General features: G+C 35.0%; 1 protein-coding gene across 1 annotated transcript in view; it reads right to left on the reverse strand.

Moving 5' to 3' along the window:
- Nucleotides 1-404: 404 nt before the first annotated feature.
- Nucleotides 405-19,531, reverse strand: part of LOC150098146 (uncharacterized) — a 186,854-nt gene continuing 167,727 nt past the window's right edge. The window contains exons 7-8 of the mRNA XM_090406307.1: nucleotides 8,323-8,387; nucleotides 405-1,130 (exon numbers count right to left, since the gene is read on the reverse strand). Of these exons, the coding sequence (XP_090262433.1) occupies nucleotides 1,011-1,130; nucleotides 8,323-8,387 (185 nt within the window). The 3' untranslated portion in view covers nucleotides 405-1,010. The remainder of the gene's footprint in view (nucleotides 1,131-8,322; nucleotides 8,388-19,531) is intronic.

The following is a 19,531-nucleotide window of genomic DNA, read 5'->3' on the forward strand; positions in this document are numbered from 1 at the left end:
TTATGGGTAGAATTAACAAAAAAAAATGTAAGCAGTTTTAAATTTGTACTTTTAATATTTTTTTTCTTACTTATAATAAAATATGTAGTACTTGAATTTGCTGATCAGTGGCATTCTATTAATACTATTTTTTTAAATAACTTTTTTTTAATCATTAAACAATACTTAGCCATTTATGTTTTGGCATTGACATACATGTATCAAAGAATCCCAACATGATGAAAATATACATCAATATAGAATTTTGTTTTAAAATTCTACACCCTTAAATACATAGAATCACCTGTTTTGTTCCTAATTACAAAGATCAATAATGACCGGTGTTAACAGACCTGCATCTCAACATAAATGTTATTAAATTTTTTTAACATTCTTTAATAGTTATTCTTTGCATTATATATATATATTTTTTTTTTGAAATACATTTTTTTAGAGATGAATTTCTCAGGGGGACAAAATAATCAAAATTAAGTGTATATAACTATTAAACTACCTATTTACACACTGTTCATCTTTTATACATATTTATTGAAATTAGCCCTCACTATAACCCTGAGTTCCTTTTGGAAGACTAGAGCAAATGAATTTTCAGTGCACTAATCTCTATAAAGAGCCACAATATGTGCATATGTTTCTTGCACATGCACACAAACACATGCAGTGATATATAATTAACACATTTCTAATAGCCACATTATTCCTTAATCTTCAACCATTAATGTGAGAATTTTTTTAATAAGACATAGGAAAATACCTAATTATGTTAATGCTTATTTTACAATGTTAGATCTATTTTCATTAAAAAGGTTCTACTGATTAGAGGAACTAGTATAAAATATCACAAACGTGATCAGAAAGAGACATTTGCTATCCCAGATATGCCAGTTTCTGAGCTAATGGAATGAAACTATCATCCTGGATTCCTAACACTTGCTAGAATTCACAACTCAGGAAAGGTGGACGGAACTGTTGCTCAAACTGGAAGTCCCTTACTTGTCTGGCAAAATGTTTTATTCCACAATTATAAAAATGACTCCCATCAGTACACCACCACCAATAAAAATAATTGTCATAATTGCAACTGCATAACATACAATATTGCTTTTTCTTCTGGAGGCTGAGTCTTCACCCTATATGAAAATGGAAGCAATTTTAGTGATAATGAACAGAAATATGCTGTTTATACCAAAAGTATTTATTTAATTTCTAAACATACAAAAGGTTGTGGCAAGTTTTCTTTCTGAGCATTTATAAACATATAAAACCAATGAAACAAATAGAGAAGATGTTGTGGCCTTACAAGAAGACTTGAATAAATCGAGTGATTGGGCACGGAAATGGGGATGTGAGTTCAATGTTGCAAAATGTAAGGTTTTAAAATTTGGAAAACAAAGATGGGATGCAGAATTTATGCTTGGTTAGGATATATTGTTGGAGGTGGAGGAAATAAGAGATCTGGGGGTGATAGTGGATAAGGATCTGAAATTTAGGGGACACATAGCCAAAATTGTGAAGACAACATAAAGGCTTCTGGGAATGATGCGGAGGACACTGACTTGTAGAAGTAGGGAGATTCTTGTTCCGTTGTATAAGGCTTTGATTAGACCACACATGGACTATTGTGCCCAGATTTGGTCACCTGGTTTTCAGAAGGATGAAGAGATGTTGGAAAGGGTCCAAAAGGCGACTGACTAAGGTAGTTTCTGACCTCTGGAATGTCGAGTATGAGGAAAGATTGAGAAGATGTAATTTGCAGAGTCTAGTGGACAGGAGGAAGAGGGGAGATATGATAGAGACCTATAAGTTGGTAAGGGGTTGTTATAGGATCAATGCTGGAGAAGTTCTAAAGAAAATAGTGGAAGATCGGGGGAGAACCAGAGGTCATCCCTGGAAATTGTATAAAGAGGATGTGAGTAGGGGAGTGAGAGGCAGGTTTTTTTGTGCAGAGTTGTAAATGGTTGGAATGCCTTACCCGAGAGTGTGGTGTCTGCAAGAAGTTTGAGTGTGTTTAAGACATGGTATGATGAGCTGTGTGTGTGTGTGATAAAAGGACCTCCCAGATGAGTCTTTGACTCCATGAGGTCTTGGGGTAATAATACTAACGTTTAGTTTAATCTTTCAGATGTCATTAATATTTCTGCACTTGTGTAGATTCCCCAGGCTTATACATGAAATGCTTACTCTGACTGTTATGGTGTAGTGGGCCAGTGGTTAGATAACTTGGAAATATTGTAAATGTCAAATATAGTTTGTCAAGCAACTTCAAACTTAGAGTAAGGAAGGTGGTAACCTTGCACTGAGCAGCAGAGAGAGATTCAAACCTAGAGATCCTATCAACTCAGCTAACCTGGCAACTATGCTTCACATTACTCATTTAGTGTTAATGTGCTGATATCTTTTCTGATACTACATTTTACTTATCCACTGTTGTCCATGAGAAAAATGCTATTACTGATACTGTAACTTCAACTTTCAGGTCACACTTTCACTGCTTTTACTTATCAGGACGCATTTCTCCTATTATTTCCATTCAATATGTTTATCATATTTCTTTTTTCCATGAATTTACTAACTCTAATCTGCATTCTGTTAATTTTGATGTACATCATGTAGACCTCATATTTTCATACTTGAAGCTGCTTCTGAACCTTCTATGCAGTTTACTTATTTTCTGGATTAGAGAAAGATGTTAGAAGTTTTTTTCACTTGGTTAGACTATAAAATTATATATTATATTTAATCCTTTATCCAAGTGTAAGCAAACAAAGTTTGCGCCTGAAGTATCTTCAGGACTGGAGAAACTCGTGGCAAAGGTGGACCGAGTTCTCACCTCGGGGTCTGGCTTCTGCTGAAGAGACCTCAATAAAGGTTGAAACTGGTCTGGGTAGTGACCCTTCGCATAATGCATAGCATTATACGTGTCTGCAAGGAGATGTGCTTTGCATTATGGGATACTAAGAAAGTGATGAAAACTCAGTCCACCTTTGCCACAAGTTGCCCAAATCCTGAAGATACTTCAGGTGCAAACTTTGTTTGCTTACACTTGGATAAAGGATTAGACTAAATATATAATTTATAGTCTAACCAAGTGGAAAAAAATTTCCAACATCTTCTCTAATCCAGAGTAATTTAATAATAAAATGTGATATCTTTTGGCAACTGGCATATGGAAATATGACTTCTGCATTGCTTCAACCTTGGTATCACTTCTGGGTCTGGCTCCCACTGAAGAGACCTCAATAAAGGTCAAAACTAGTTTGGGTAGTGACCCTTCCCATGATGCATAGCATTATATATTTCTGCAAGGTGATGTGCTTTGCATTATGGGATATTAAGGAAAGTGATGAGAACTCGGTCCACCTTTGCCATGAGTTGCCTCAGTCCTGAAGATACTTCAGGCTCAAACTTTGTTTGCTTACACTTGGATAAAGGATTAAACTAAATATATAATTATTAATTTTACAGCTATTTTGCCTGCTTTCATTTAGGAGTGCCCCTTTTTTTAATGTCATTGCCTTTTACTTAAGAATTCTTAGGGCATTACAGATATATTTTAGAGACAAATATATGCAGAATAATAGAGGAAGAAAATTCGCACATACCTTTTTTGGATGTTGTTGGTTGTCTTCTTTCTGCGATGTGCATACTTCTGCTGTTAGGCTGTTAAAAGGGGAAGGGGGTTTTGGAAAAACTGGGGGGGGGGTTGAGGTAATGTGGAAGAATTAATTGAAAAACCTAGTTTTTTTTAATATAATATATACATATATTATTTTTAAGGGTGCTTTTTTTGGAGGGGGGGAAGAGATGAAAGAGGGAGCTGAAAATAGAAATTTTTTTTGATGTTGTTGGTATATAAAAAAATTAAAAAATCGGTCATCCTATCACAATTTATAAATGCTTACAAGTTTTCAACTGACAGTAATTATCTCAACACAGAAATAAAAAAATTAACACAGATTTATAAAAATCATAACCATCCTACACAACTAATAAATTACGCAACAGGACATCAAGAACCCATCAAAACAACCTGACAACCAAAACAAACTTCCCAACACAAAAAGTTATCACACTGCCATACATCCAGAACACATACAAAGCCTACAAATACATTTTCAAACATATTGACTATAAGCTGGTGTTCACCACAAACCAAAAATTGGCAAGACTTCTAAGAAGACCCACTAAATCTCACACACAAAGAAATATTAGAACACCACAACATAGTCTACAAATTTCCTTGCCAAAAAGACTGTGATATCACCTACACAGGTTTCACTATCAGGCCTTTATGGGCAAGACTACAAGAACACTTCCGTGACTGTAACATCCTTATTCCAGAACATTTAAACTTTGATGTTTTAAGGATACTTGTGACATAAAGACTGAATAATATATGCACGTAAACACAAGAAAGATATTTAATTAACCAAATATTTCGGTCTGGAAATAGCAGACCATCTTCAGTGGCACTACAAGAACAGTTTAAAAAAAAAAAAAAAAAGAATACAAGGTGGAATACTAACAATAGATCATTTAAAATAGAACAAACCACGCGATGCTATATCACTAAGTATTAAAGGGAATATTAATATCTTTATTTCAATCATGTCTCTGCTTAAAAATATTCCCTTTAATACTTAGTGATATAACATCATGCGGCTTGTTCTATTTTTAAATGATCTATTGTTAGTATTCCACCTTGTATTTTTTTTTTTAAAACTGCTCTTGTAGTGCCACTGAAGATGGTCTGCTATTTCCAGACCGAAATATTTGGTTAATTAAATATCTTTCTTGTGTTTACATGCATATATTATTCAGAACATTTAAACACAAAAACACAACATCAAAAAGAAAAATAGAATACAGAGTACAGGGAAAACAGAAATAGCAGTTCATACCGTTGAACAGAAACATACCCCGCAAATCGACAAGGCTATAATAATAGACAGACAAAGTAACAAAACAATGCTTAGAATATTGGAAACGATAACCATAAAATGTGACAAAAACTCAATCAACGTCCACCGACCCTACATAATCTCCGAGTGTTGGAAGCTCCATAACATAAAAATTAGGTCACAACTCCGACAAATAGGCGATAACACAAGCACTTCAAAGGCAGAAGCACCAAGCCAACGTGACATAGTCTACACTTCTCCCATGAGTTCCGACAACGGCTCACAACCCGTTAACCATCTCCCTGGCTCCTTTTCCCATAAACCCTTCCCCTCCTCAAAAAAAAAAAAAAAAAAAAAAAAAGCAGGTTTTTCAATTAATTCTCCCACATAACCTCAACCCCTCCCCACGTTTTCCAAAACCCCCTTCCCATTTAACAGCCTAACAGCAGAAGTATGCACATCGCAGAAAGAAGACAACCAACAATATCCAAAAAAGTATGCGAATTTTCTTCCTCTATTATTCTGCATATGTTTGTCTCTAAAATACATCTGTAAGCCCTAAGAATCTTTGAGTAAAAAGCCAATGACATTAAAAAAGGAACACTCTAAACGAAAGCAAAATAGCCATAAAAATAATAGTTTTTAAGAGGAGTAACATGGGAATTTTCCCAGAAATAATACCTATAATTTACAGTTTACTTATTATTAACATTTGACCTCCAGGGAGTTGGAGACCCATTATGGGAGGTACACACTCTTGCACACAATGCTCATCCAACTGCTTTAAACTGTTTCAATGTGCCTACACCCACAACATACTCAGGCAATGTATTCCATTCACCAACCACTCTCCCTGCAAAGAACCTACTCCTCATTCCTCTGCTCACACCTCCTTATACAGTTTTCAGCAATGGCCTCCTGTTCTAACTCCCTCTCCCATTCTATGAAAAATCTCTTCCATGTTGACCTGATAACAACCCATGACTAGCTTATGTCTCAATCATATCACCCCTCTTCCTCCTATTCACAAAGCTCTGCAACTTACATTCTCTCAATCTGTCCTTGCACTCCACGTTCCAAAGATCACTGACCAACTTTGTGAATCTTCTCTGGACCCTTTCCAAAAAAAAAAAAAAAAAAAACCAGTGACCAAACTCCAAAAGAAAACCCAGCGACCAAATCTGTGCACAATAATCCATGTGAGACCTGATCAAGGCCTGGTACAATGGCATCATAACCTTTCTGCATGTCAAGATCCTTCGCATTATTGTCATTATCCGATGCGACGTCTTCACAACTTGTGCAATGTGGGCCCTAAATTTCAGGTCCTTGTCTGCCATCACTCCTAGATCTTTCATCTCCTCTACCTCCTTTAAAGTTTCCCCAACAAGTGTATGCTTTCCATTCCATCGTTACTTACCAAATTTCAAAACCTTATACTTTGCAACAATGAAGTGATAGTTACACTTACCTGCCCATTCATACAATCTAAAATTTGTCAGTTTTGATTTTAATCTGATCACTGTTGTGAAAAAATTAGACAGAATGAACTTTTTTATCCAGAGATAAATCACTATTTACATAATGAAGTAGCAGGTATGCTTACAAAATAATAGTGTAAAAAACAATAAAATAATTTAACATTTCAATGACCACCTACATATGCTGTCTACATCTTGGGTGATGTTAAGTATTCTTAACAAACCCTTTAAAACAATAGTTTTTAAGAAAATTCATCTTTCAATGAATTATGATAGAATTCATCTAAAAATTATTGGTGAATTGTTTTTTCGATCAGTTGCATTTGGAACAAATTGTCATATGATGAACTGTCATTCAACGAATTGTTTATTCAATAAATTGCTTTTTCAATGAATTGCCATTTGGTAAACTGTCTTTCGATGAATTTTCATAGAATCAAGGGTAAACGCTACTGATTTAGCATGGCCAAATATACAGTCATCCACTTTAGGATGAAAAGATTACAAAAAGTGTACTACACTGATGGAACTGAACTACAAGAAGTTTATAAGGCACTATCATATCCAGGGATTTTGAGGTGGTAAGAGAGAGAGGAAGTGTGTTAAACTTCAGAGGGCATAACAATAAAGTGGACAAAATGGCTCATTAGATAACTTGGTTGTCGAAGAACACACTGACAAACAGGGATAGGAGGTTATTATTTCTCTTTATGAGGAGTTAATAAAGCCACATCTGCTTTATTAATGCATTCTATGTGCAGATCTAGTTGCTTGGATTCCATGGGAAGCAAGGAAGTTTTGGAGAGGATAATGAGACAAGTTACCAAGATTGTGGCTGGTATATGGAATGCACCCTATGAGGATAGACTGAAGGTCTATGGGCTTCAAAAAAACCAGCTGATAGCCAAATATGAGAGAATCATAAGTCATTAAAGGAGTTTCATAGGATTGACATAGAAGACTTTTTTTCTATACATAGCAGCAAAGTAGATAACAAGGAATCACCCCCAGGAAATTTCATAAAAATGTGGTCAACAATGGCGTTAGGACTAGATTTTTTTGCTTGGATGGTGGTGATTGGATAAAGTGAGTTACCAGTGGTGATTGCTAATGTTTTGTTCATGGAGAGATATGATAAGTACTGTATCAATAATTGTTAAAGTGAGCCTCCTGTGATGAGTCTTTGATTTCATAGAGATGACCAAGAAAATAATATTACTCTGCTCTTTGGAAAATATCTGCAATATCTATCTGTTCAATTTCTTTCAAGATCTAATGTTTTGATACTTTACCTTTCTCCCTCTTATTTTCCAAGCACTGCAGATTACATTCTCTCAGTGTATGACCACTTCTGAACATTCTATCTTATTTCAGTGCTGCTTCATTTCCTGAATCTAGACAGCCACTCTAGATTCCTTATATGCAGCCTGATCAAAGTCATGTATGATAAAACTACCATTTTTGCAACATTTCTGTCACCGAAGTTTTTTTTTTTTTTGCGCATCTTTTATGCCATGATGCAGTAAACATGAATTCAGGATTCAAACACTTAATTTTTTCTACTAAACAGTACGTCTTGTTTTTCCAACTTAGCCACAGAGACTTGCTTGGAAAATGGGCTCTACTAAGAAAGACAGTGGTGTTAAGTAGTTAAAGTAATCTACCATCTAAGAAGTAGATGATCAGTTGGATACTATGTAATTTATGATATTAGAATATCTTAGCCTTTTCTTCACTGAGCAAGTTTTTTTTATTTTTTACCTTGTAACATTATTTTATAGAGGTGCCACTTTATTTAGTCATCCTTCTTTTAAAAATTAATAGTTAGCCAAGGAAATATTTTGCAAACTGAATTAAAATTCCAATATAAAAAAAAAAGGGAATTTAAATAACAGCTAGATTCAGAAATAGCAATAATTAATTTGAGACTTCACACTTACACAGGAATCTGAAGGTCCACATATGTCATCAACTGATACTGTACTGCTAGAGACTTCATCTAAACCTTAAAAAACATACACAAAACTGTCAATTAAACTGAGACTCACTTTGAAAAGAAACGATGAAAATAAAATTTGAATAATCCTTTCTTATTATTATTAAAATTGGATCTCTATGAAGTTAGACTTATCAATGAAATTTATGCAACTACTTCGCCATCTATGTATTCCACTTATTACTCACCATGCAAAAAAGTACTTCTCCTTCCCTTTCTCATCGCACCATTATGTAACTTCCTGAGAAGGCTTCTTTTTTTATTCCCAATTCCTCTTATGGCCTTTGGAAGATTGCAAAACATATCCATCCACTAAACTTCTCTCAAAAATTTATATATTTTCAATCATATTATCCTCTTATTTCTATTTACCAAGGTCTGCAAGACCACAGTCACTCAGCCTATATATGCCCATTTGACATTCCATAGCCAGTTAATTATCTTTGTCATCTGCCTATAATGTTCTTCAAAGTCTATGTCTGTAAAATTCAAGTGACCAAATCTGCATATGAATGTATGACATTCATATGCCACTATATCTTCTGACATGCCACTATATCTTCTGTTGCACCAGATCTATTAACAGCTATTGTATATATTTTGATCATACATATCTGGAATTTTGTACAAATTCCAGATATGTACGATCAGTAGGTGTACAGGATATTATGGTACTATTACATGAAAAAAGTTAGATCGTTACTAACGCCTATCAATAATATTCCTCCAAATTTATCTGTTATCTGTGAAGATTCCAACATCATTAGATCTTATATCTCTGTCTTCTAACACATATCCTCACTCTACTAATCTACTGAGACCTTGGTGTGGATCTTTTTTCCTATCACTCTGGCACAAAAATACTTCTTTCTTGTTTTGCTAACCTTTCCTCTCCCATTCTGTTTAAGTGACAATGCCACCTGAAATTAGCTCTGCTAACACATTCCTGAATACTAACATCTCTGAATGCTAACAACATCAAGTTCTTTCCTAATACCTTCATTTTAATATGATATCACCATTGAAGATATCTGTTTACTCCCCTGATCTTCTCAGAACTCTCACATGGGTGGTCTCCAGTCTTTGATCAAGTGTCTTATTTCTAATTCAGCTCTCAGATTCATAAGTTAAAATTGGTTTGAACACAATCTTGTATACAGCTAGTTTAGCATCTGATTTTTCTCTTATTCCATATACATTTATTCAGTTGACTTCCTACCATACCAGCTTTGTTAATTCTGTTATCTATTTCCATATTTTGTTTGCCATTCTTTGCTAAAAATTATTCCTAAATAAATGAAATGTTTTACTTGTTCTATAGATTTTCCATTCAGGATGCAAATGATGTATTCGATGTCTTTGCCTATTTTCATTTCTTTTCATTGGTCAATTTCATACAAATATTACAGCAGTTATTCAAATTAGTTAGAGAATCCTGCAGACTTGTACTGGATTTATTTAGGAGTATAACATCATCTGCATATAAAGTAAAGAGCTGAGATAAACTTCTCCAATTTTGATATCAGCCAGGTTTATTACCACTTTCCTTCATATGCAATCCTTACGAAGTATAGATAATGTGCACCTTTGTCTTACACCTGATTTAACATCAAATCATTACCATCTTCCTGTACCTCCTTCAATTTTAACTTCTGACGTACATCTCAACTGTATGTATGGCTCAATACAATATCCCATTTCTCTTGAATGACTTTTTTTTTCCTCCTTAGCACCTTGTCACATGCCTTTTCCAGATCTACAAGACTTAAATACAAATCTTTGTTATATTCTCATGATACTATTCATAGTTTTATGATAGTACTCTCCACCCATCTTACTAAGCTTGCAGTGCTCCAATATCTTGAGCTTCAAGAGCATTTATGATAAGTACCCTAAACAGACCATCCTTCAATGGACAACAAACTTGTCATCTTTAATGGTTCAAAAAAAAAAGCCTTGGTTCTTCAATTCACTCGCCTTTGTTTATTGCTCAACTTAACAGACAAGACTTCTCTTCTCGGACTAACTCTTGCTGCTGTCTTTCATGGCATAATCATGTTCTATCACTTCTATAGAATTTACAGCTTCTTAAAAATTTGGCATACTTTTTTCCTGTATAAATCTAAAATTTGCCCAAACTTGGAATACTACTGTAGCATTCAGAGTAGTGCACCTCAAATGTGAGAGCGATATTCCAAAGTTGGACATTATTCCAGTATATAAGAGCACTTTAAAAATTCTTGATGCTGTTCAGAAGAGAGCAGTATGGTTGATTGATGCCCCCCCCCTTCTCTTTAACAGACTCTCTTCAGCCACTGTCTTATAGATGTTCAGTTTCTACATTATGTCTTCCACAGATTTTTCCATGGGCACTGTTCAGTAGAACCAGCATCCATTATGCTCTTTTGCTAAACCTACAGGAACAGGAGCAACAGCTTCTACTTAACTGCTGATTCAGTGAACCTGCTACTCATGTTGTATTCCACCAGAGTTCTGTGGAACTGCCTTTCTCATAAAGTATTCTCAAGGACTTAAGAAGAATATCATATCAACAGATTACTTTGCTCTTTACCCCAGCCCACACAAAACATTTACTTGACAAGGCCTTTTGACCTCTCATGTGGAAGTGATTATTATTACATCACACCTCCAGGGAGTCCAAAGACTCATCGAGGGAGGGCATCTACTCTACAACTCTTCGTCTGACTACTCCACCAACCTTCATCATTTAACACCAATGCCATCTACTGCCGACTACCATCACTAGTACTTTCACAGACAATCACAAACATCCATGCCCACGGCGGGATTCGAACCCTCAGCCTTTTGGCTGGAGAGCGGATACACTAACCACTCAGCCAACCAGGCTGGATAGTACTCTCCATCCATCTTACTAAGCTTGCAGTGCTCAAATGTGATATACACAAAAACTAAATTATGTAAAGTGGAGTAAATGGAGATGAATAAAAGGTACATGGACAAATGGATGGCTGATGGATAGCCATAAAAGAGTTGTAATATGGTAGAGTATACTCAGGAGAAAGCAAGTGACGGTAGTGTGCCATAGAGCTCTACATTACATTGCCATATAATTTGCATGTTAAAAAGAATGATGTGTGTGTGGGGAGGGGGAATAATACCTAGCTATATGCAGATGATGCAAAATTGCCGAGACCAACAGTTAATGAAGGTGATGCAGAGATCTCACATAATGTCAACAGACTAGCATCATAAACAAGAGATAATTGTTGCACATTTAACATAGCAAAGTATAAGGCAATGAACTTGGAAATAAGATTAGAAGTTGCATGCTACATGGATGGAACTGATGAGAGGATAAGAGAGAAATGTGCAGGTGTAATATTTATTCTATTCTCTCCTAACGTCGTGATTTATGATCTTAATCCTAATTCTATTTATTCATATAATTCATATAATTTCCTTAACCTAATTTCAATAAAAGTTCTTTGCTCGATGCATCAAGTTAATATACCTCAATTCCTATGCAGTCTCAATATTAAATCTGGGCCGATAACTTTCTTAAGAGTAGTACACGTGGATTGAAGACAAAGGGATTGCCGTTGGATAGCACCAAAGCCTTTGTTTCAGTGCTGATGCCAGTTCCTTTTCAGATTCAGAGAAAATTTCTATTATACTGCGCCACCCTGAATCCTAGACTATTGAACAATGCAAAATCAAGGAACTAGAACTCAGTTAGTACACTGTCTAATATCTCTTAAGCACTTTCGTTAAATTCTAAATTCATCAAATAACTAAAATTCATTTCACAGTCGTGGCCTCCCTTGTATTTTACCTCCTGCCTTGGTTATAACTTAATGAGTGGTGCAATAGAAAGGAAATCATCAATTCATCAATTAATACTAAAGAAAAATATTTAATTAGAAAATCAGACAATTTACACTTTATGAACAAATTCTGACATAGAGTTGCACTAACTTTAGGAAATGAGTATACTCAACTAACATTTCTAATTCTCCCGTAATATGTTAAAAGATTACTTCAAGTAGGAAATTCTATCAAAGGTCAATTATCCATTTTACACATAACAATGCTAAAAGGTCATTCATTTATCAATAACAAAATTATCTCAACGTGCTTCCACACAATTTGGTTCATCCAAAACTTAAAGTTCCTCTATTTCCTTTAGCATAATCTCTAAAGTCCTTTCATTAATTGAAACATTATAAACCTAAAGTCCTTTTTACAATTACAGGTTGTTCACCTCAACACAATTATATAACAGATCAAAATTCTACATTACCAATGGCTGGGGAATTATTCGACCTTCACATACATCTCGACAGAACTTTATTTCCTTGATCCTTCTCTTAATTGATTTCATCTCACTATTCGACTGATGGACTCGGACTAGACACATCTCTGCCAAAAGGTAAGTCTGGCTCGCCGCTCTCAGGTCAACTGGCACAGCATGGCTTATCAATCTCAGTGGTGATCGGGAACTCCACTCTGCTAGGCTACTCGTTCACTGGTGAACTTGCCATAGACACTTCAGAGTGCCCCAATGACCTCTGTCTCGATGACCACTCCAATTCAGGGGGAAGAGAAAAAAAGCCCTGAACTAGTGCCGCTACACCTTTTAAATCATGCGCTTGATGTTTCTTCTCTACGTCATCCTGCTCTCTCCTTTTTCTCACGACACCTTACTTTTTCCAGCACCTAGCGCCACACTCTCCGTGTGCATTACGGAGGGAACCCACGTGCGTGTCCTACTTGGTGCACGTGTTTAGTTTCAGGCCACCACTATCTAATCCAATTATCTAACTCCCAGCAATACACAAGTATTTGCACAAAATCCACATAGTTTAAACATTAGAAAATTTACAATAATTATTTACAACACGATGCATAGACAAGTTTTTACTCAAATCACTAATGTTGCTTATAAATTACAATTAGCCTTATTTTTTCTGATATACCAATATTGGCCCAGGAATGTTATTGCATGTTAAATCTGAATGAAACATAAATGGATTTAATTTCAGTTTCATTCAGAATTTAACACAGGTTACTAAAGGGATTTTACAGAGCAGATGCAGAAGTTTTCCAACTGACAGAACTGGAGAGAATGCCACTGGAAGCTGTCTGAGAAATGTGGTTCGTAAGGGTGTGAGAACTATTTTTTTGCTTGGACAGTGGTGAATGCGTTGCGAGAAGTCATTGTGTGATTTGTTAGTGAGTGAGCTTAAAGAGATATGGTAGGTAGTGTGTAAAGAATGGTTAGCATTCATCTGTAGGTCCCCTGTGATGAGTCTTTGGACTTCAAGGATGCTATCATAGCATATCAGTATTATGATAATAAATACTGATTTAATTAATTAGAAGATATTCCATTCCGAGTATTATGAACATCATGATGCTCATCATGAAAATATTTCTTAACTGAATTATATAGTTTATACTTTTTTTGCTGTGGTTATGTGTTTCTTTTCAACTTGGAAATCTCACAAGTTCCTTTACAACCAAGGACCATATACTTTGTTCTGTTGAGTTCCGTAGATAGACTGTCTTCAAATGCATTGCCTCCTATGATCATGCTTTTGCCTTCCTACTGAATGTTTAATCTTGTTGGTTGAATTTATTCTGTTATCGGATTCAATGAAGATATCTTTAGAAACCTTGAGAATAGATTTGAACAGATATTTCCAACAGCAGAAACTGGAGACAATCAGGTGCAAGTGACCGAAAATCACATTGAAAGATTCTGATGCTGATGGTACTTACTGAAAGTGACTAAATTCAGAACTTGCAAGTCATTCTCATTTTTTGTTTAATCATATCAATCTGGGTATTTTTTTAATATAAAACTGGTTGATTATGTTTAGCCCTCTGGAACAGGAACCATATAGTTCATATTTCACCCACACTTCTAAAACAAACAGTAAAAATCATATTGCAAATTAACATCCTGGTCTCTGTGCCACTTAGCACAGAGACCAGGATATTAGAACCTTCATTTTGAACCCACTAACAGTTAGTGGGTTCAAACAAGCTATAGGACAGCGTTTCTCACCCTTTTTAAGCCCAAGGACCAGTAAAATACCTAAAACAATTATATGGACCATAATAAATTTAGTTTAATCCTTTATCCAAGTGTGAGCAAACAAAGTTTGCACCTGAAAGTATCTTCAGGACTGGGGTAAAGTGGTACAACACTGTGCAACTCGTTGCAAAGGTGGAGCAAGCTAACATCACTCCTATCTCAGTATCTCCCATAATGCAAAACACATCTCCTTGCAGATATGTATAATGTTATGCATTAAGGGAAGGGCCACTATAGGTAGAGATGACCTTGCTAATACTTCTGCCCGGTATCTCCACTTGGGCCTGGATCCCACTGAAGAGACCTCAATAAAGGTCAAAACTAGTCTGGGTAGTGGCCCTTCCCTTAATGCATAACATTATACATATCCACAAGGAGATGTGTTTTGCATTATGGGAGATACTGAGATAGGAGTGATGTTAACTTGCTCCACCTTTGCAACGAATTGCCCGGTGTTGTACCACTTTACCCCAGTCCTGAAGATACTTTCAGGCCGCAAACTTTGTTTGCTCACACTTGTATAAAGGATTAAACTAAATTTATTATAGTGTAACCAACTGAAAAATAAACTTTCAAAATTCTATGAACCACTAAGTTATGTAATTTTTTTAAAAATGTATGTGGGGATTACCAACATTTGGGGAAAAACTGTGCCATTTATAACATAATAAATCTAAAAGCACGTTTTGAATATATATGTAAACATAATTAACTTAGAAGTAAACAATTAAAAGTGTATCATCACTGAACAAAATTTTAATTTTTATTAAAATTAAAATTTTAATAAAATAGATAATAACAAATAGATAATATGATATAATTATGTTACTATTCACTTTTAATGAGATGGATGAGCTTCTCGGCCTTGCAGAGTTGCTGAATATCTGGCTCAATATTGGTCAACTTCAGTCGAAGATCGGCACACACACTAAGATGAATTTCTGTATTTTGTTTTTATTTATTTGAAGGAGTGATGAAAATCCTTTCTCGCAAAGATAGGTTGTAGAAAACTGCATGATCATTTTCAATGCTTCTTTAGATAATTTGGGAAATTCACTTCTCACTGAAAGCGAGATCTAGAATCGAGTCAAATGGAATTGCATTTTAAGCCCACTGTCACTTGAAAGCTCAATTAGCTGTTCTTTTTTCGATAACGAAAGGTCGTTCTCATGACTGCAAGCCTGAAATGGATCTTGAACCCACAGAAATTTCTTATAAAAGTTATTCGGAAAATATGTTTCCAAATTCTGTTTCAGAGTTTTGAGGTGGACACAAACTCTTTCCGAGTGATTAAATTCTAAACGAATAAGTTTCGGGGCCCTATACAAAATAGCCAATTGTATTTACCTTTTGAATACTATCTGGGGAAGCTCTAAACCCCCCGTTCCTTTCATCATGCGTTCATAATCAGGCTACTGTTGATATTGACTTTATATACACATTCAAAACTGTAAGCAATTGTTGAATAATGTAGGCATAATTACCATAAAGGGAGAAAAGTCACAAAATAGAAAAATGTTCCTACAAAATAACCAACTGTATGATCCACTGGTCAAGTGTTCAGCAAGTCAGCAAATCTTTCCTTTCATTCAGCGTATTAATATTATCACATTGCAACTGATGGGAATTCTGTGTTTCTGTGGATTCGTTACAGACCTCTTTCTCTTCAGAAACTACACACAAACTAGTTTTGTATTATCACTGTCATCCGAGCTATTTTTCCATTTAAAGAAGGTACGAATGTACTTATCCATAATCGAAATACCATACATACTCGAATATAACTCGTACCCCTGATTTTACTTTCCGAAAAAATAAATTAAAAAGTTTCGCAAATGCGTCGCAAATGAAAAAAAGCTGAGCCATTCAGAGCAGTCTCTTGCTGTAAACAACATGCCCTACCCAATAGCCACTATATTGTAGAGGCAAGAAAAACAAGTATTTTTATTATGTCAGTGAATAAGGAGCAGTCTGTGTAATATATTTCTCAACAAATAGTGCAATTAGAGATGACTGGGATAAAAACGATACTAATTAATGAATCACATGTCCCCTCATACAGAAACTATACTGTATAGACTGAAGCAAAACCATATGTTGTACCGGCAAACACAGTATCTAACTAAAAACTATTGTTATTAATTAGATGTGTGTGAGTTCACTCACCACAAAGCAGCAATAACATTCAACCAAACGTGTTAAAATTTGTAAACGTGTTAAAACTAAGAAATATATATATAATGAATGTTGTTACGGCAATTTCACATATTTTAACTTTTGGAGGGGGGGGTCCTTGGCCTCCCCTGGGTGCACCACTGATCACCGGTACCAGTTGTATAAGAATGTGTACAAACAAGAAATATGGCTTGTAAGAATTATTTGTGAGTGATCAAACAATGAACAAGGAATTTAAATGGGGGTGGGGGTATGATGGTTATTATTGTATGTATAAAAGTTAGCATGGGGGTCTCTTGTGATAAGTCTTTCAACTCCAAAGATATACCTATATAACAATAATAACAGTACCACAGTCCCCCCCCATCTGTGGGTTTGCTATCCACAGTTTCAGTTATCTGTGGTAAACTCTGATCCGAAAATATTAAATGGCAAATTCCAAAAATAAATAATTTATAATTACATAGGTAAAGTGGATACTAGATCCAACATTATTTCAAAGCCAAATGTTTGTAGTTAGTAGAATATTTGCACTACCACTACCTAAGTAGTGCGTAAGTCAACTCAGGGATGCCAAGGATTGTATTCTCATAAGCTCTCAGGTCAACTTACGAACTTTCATAGTTTCTACAAACATTCGGCTTTTGAAATAATATTGGATCTAGTATCCACTTTGCCTATGTAATTTTACATTGCCGAAATGAAGCCTTATGGCTCTTCCTTTTAGTAATAAACAATTTATAAGTTTCAAATTGTGTGCTGTTCCGAGTAATATGATGAAATCTTGTGCAATCCCACCTGGGACATGAATCACCCCTTTGCACAGCGTATCCATGTTGTACTGTTTATGCCACCCACCTGTTAATCCCTTAGTGGCCATCTTGGTGTATCAGATAGACTGTAACAATATCACAGTGCTTGTGTTCGAGTAACCCTTATTTTACTTAATAATGGCCCCAAAACGCAAAGAGTAGCGATGCTGGCAATTCAGATAGAAGCCATAAAGTGCTTCCTTTTAAGTGAAAAAGGCGAAAGTTCTCCACTTCAGAAAATAATAAATAAATAAATAAATAAAAACATATGCTGAGGTTGCTAAAATTCCATTCACATTCAGATAACTTTTATTGCAGTATATTGTTATAACTGTTTTATTTTATTATTGTATTTATCATCATCATGCCTATCAAGGGATTTAGGCCTAGAGTAGCCTATTCCAGCCTTAGAATTCATCACTGAATCTCTTAAGAGGACATTCTGGTTTTCTTTTTCCTAATGGTTTGTAATTTAAGGCTTGTTTTGGTAATCTTTGTTTTCATTCTTTCAATGTGTTCCATCCTTTTGTGTTTATATTTTTTAATTTTTTCTATTACTGATTCCTGGTTTAATTCTTTCATAATTTCTTCGTTTCTTTTGTGATCAAATAGAGTATACTTCGCAGTTTTTCTCATTAACTTCATTTCAGCTGTTATTAATCAATGTCTTGTTTTATTGTCCAGATTTCAATTCCATACAATAGGACTGGTAGGGCTAATGCTAATGTATACTTTTAGTCTGGTTTGTTTTTGTACTAGGTTTAGTTTAAATATAGTTGATTACACCTGTTATTTTTAAATATTTTGCAATTTTTAGGTTTATATCTTTTTCATATGTAATCATACATCCTAGGTAGTTAGAAGAATTCACCTGTTCTAAAATCTTGTTATCTACTACTATTTTAGTTCTTATTGGATCTTGTCTTTTAAAGGCCATAGTTTTTGATTTTTCTGGTGATATTATCATTCCATAAATATTTTTTGTATTCATCGGGTCTGCACCATTGTTATGTTTCTACCATTGCTCATTGTTATATCTTTTATCATTCTTTGTGTGATTTACTTTCTTAAAAACTTTGGTTTTTATCTGCTATCTTAAATTTAATGTATCCCTAAGTCGTCTATCTTACTTGAATATGTGATCTTATCGCTTATCTAGCAAATCTCTCAATTTTTGGGCCCCCAGAAATACCTGTTCCCTGATCACTATCCTTATTCACTCAGGCAAATTTATTTACTGCATCAGCCTGGGCCTTAAGGATAGAGTTAAACTCAGCTTAAGTGATAGTTATAGGATATCAAGTGCTACTAATATCATTTACTATAATTCAGAAGCCTTAGGTTTTCTAGTTTATTTGCAGTCGTGCCCCTTTTCTCTCTTAATTGGGATATCCCTGCACACATATATGATCACAGGTTCGAAATTTTATGAAGGGTCAGTCAGCATGGTCAGAAATACAGGCATGAAAGGTATCAAACAATTTTAATGAATTCATTATTTAATATAATACAGGAACAAAACAATTATTAATACTAAATTAAACTCTTATTTTCCTCTCACCCTCTCGTTCTTAAAATAAACATTGATTTCTAAATCTTTACAAATTCAATTTTTTCAACTTATTTGACATTTTAGTTTACAGCTCATTAAGCCAGCTAGGCATTTAGCACATTAATATTTTCCCTCGAGTGGATCACGACAAAACATCTAATAAACTAATAGTTCTTAAAATTCAGTCCAAAGGTATAGAGTTATCCACATAAATTTCAATTCTTCATACTTCCTTTTATCACATATTTGAAATACAATCTTTTCCATGCTGTTAGTCAATTTCTCTAAAAGGGGCTAGAACATATGAAAGTACTTATCTACACTGTTTCGGTTTCTCTCCATCCTTCCTTCTTTGTGAAGATTCTGGCTATCTTGATTCTACCGCCACGTGGGATTCACGTGCTCTTCCTGAATCGGGCGCTGTTTCTTTGCTATGGATTTACGTCAACGCTTCTTCTCATTGACGGCCTACGTTCAATCTTGCCGTGCTCTGTGACGGTGCCATGCTGGAACTTCTCGAAGGTCAGCTCTT

This window comes from Typopeltis vanoorti, chromosome 16 (assembly GCF_054136105.1).
Source record: "Typopeltis vanoorti isolate ZY-2024b chromosome 16, IOZ_Tvanoo_1.0, whole genome shotgun sequence".
Taxonomy (NCBI): Eukaryota; Metazoa; Arthropoda; class Arachnida; order Uropygi; family Thelyphonidae; genus Typopeltis; species Typopeltis vanoorti.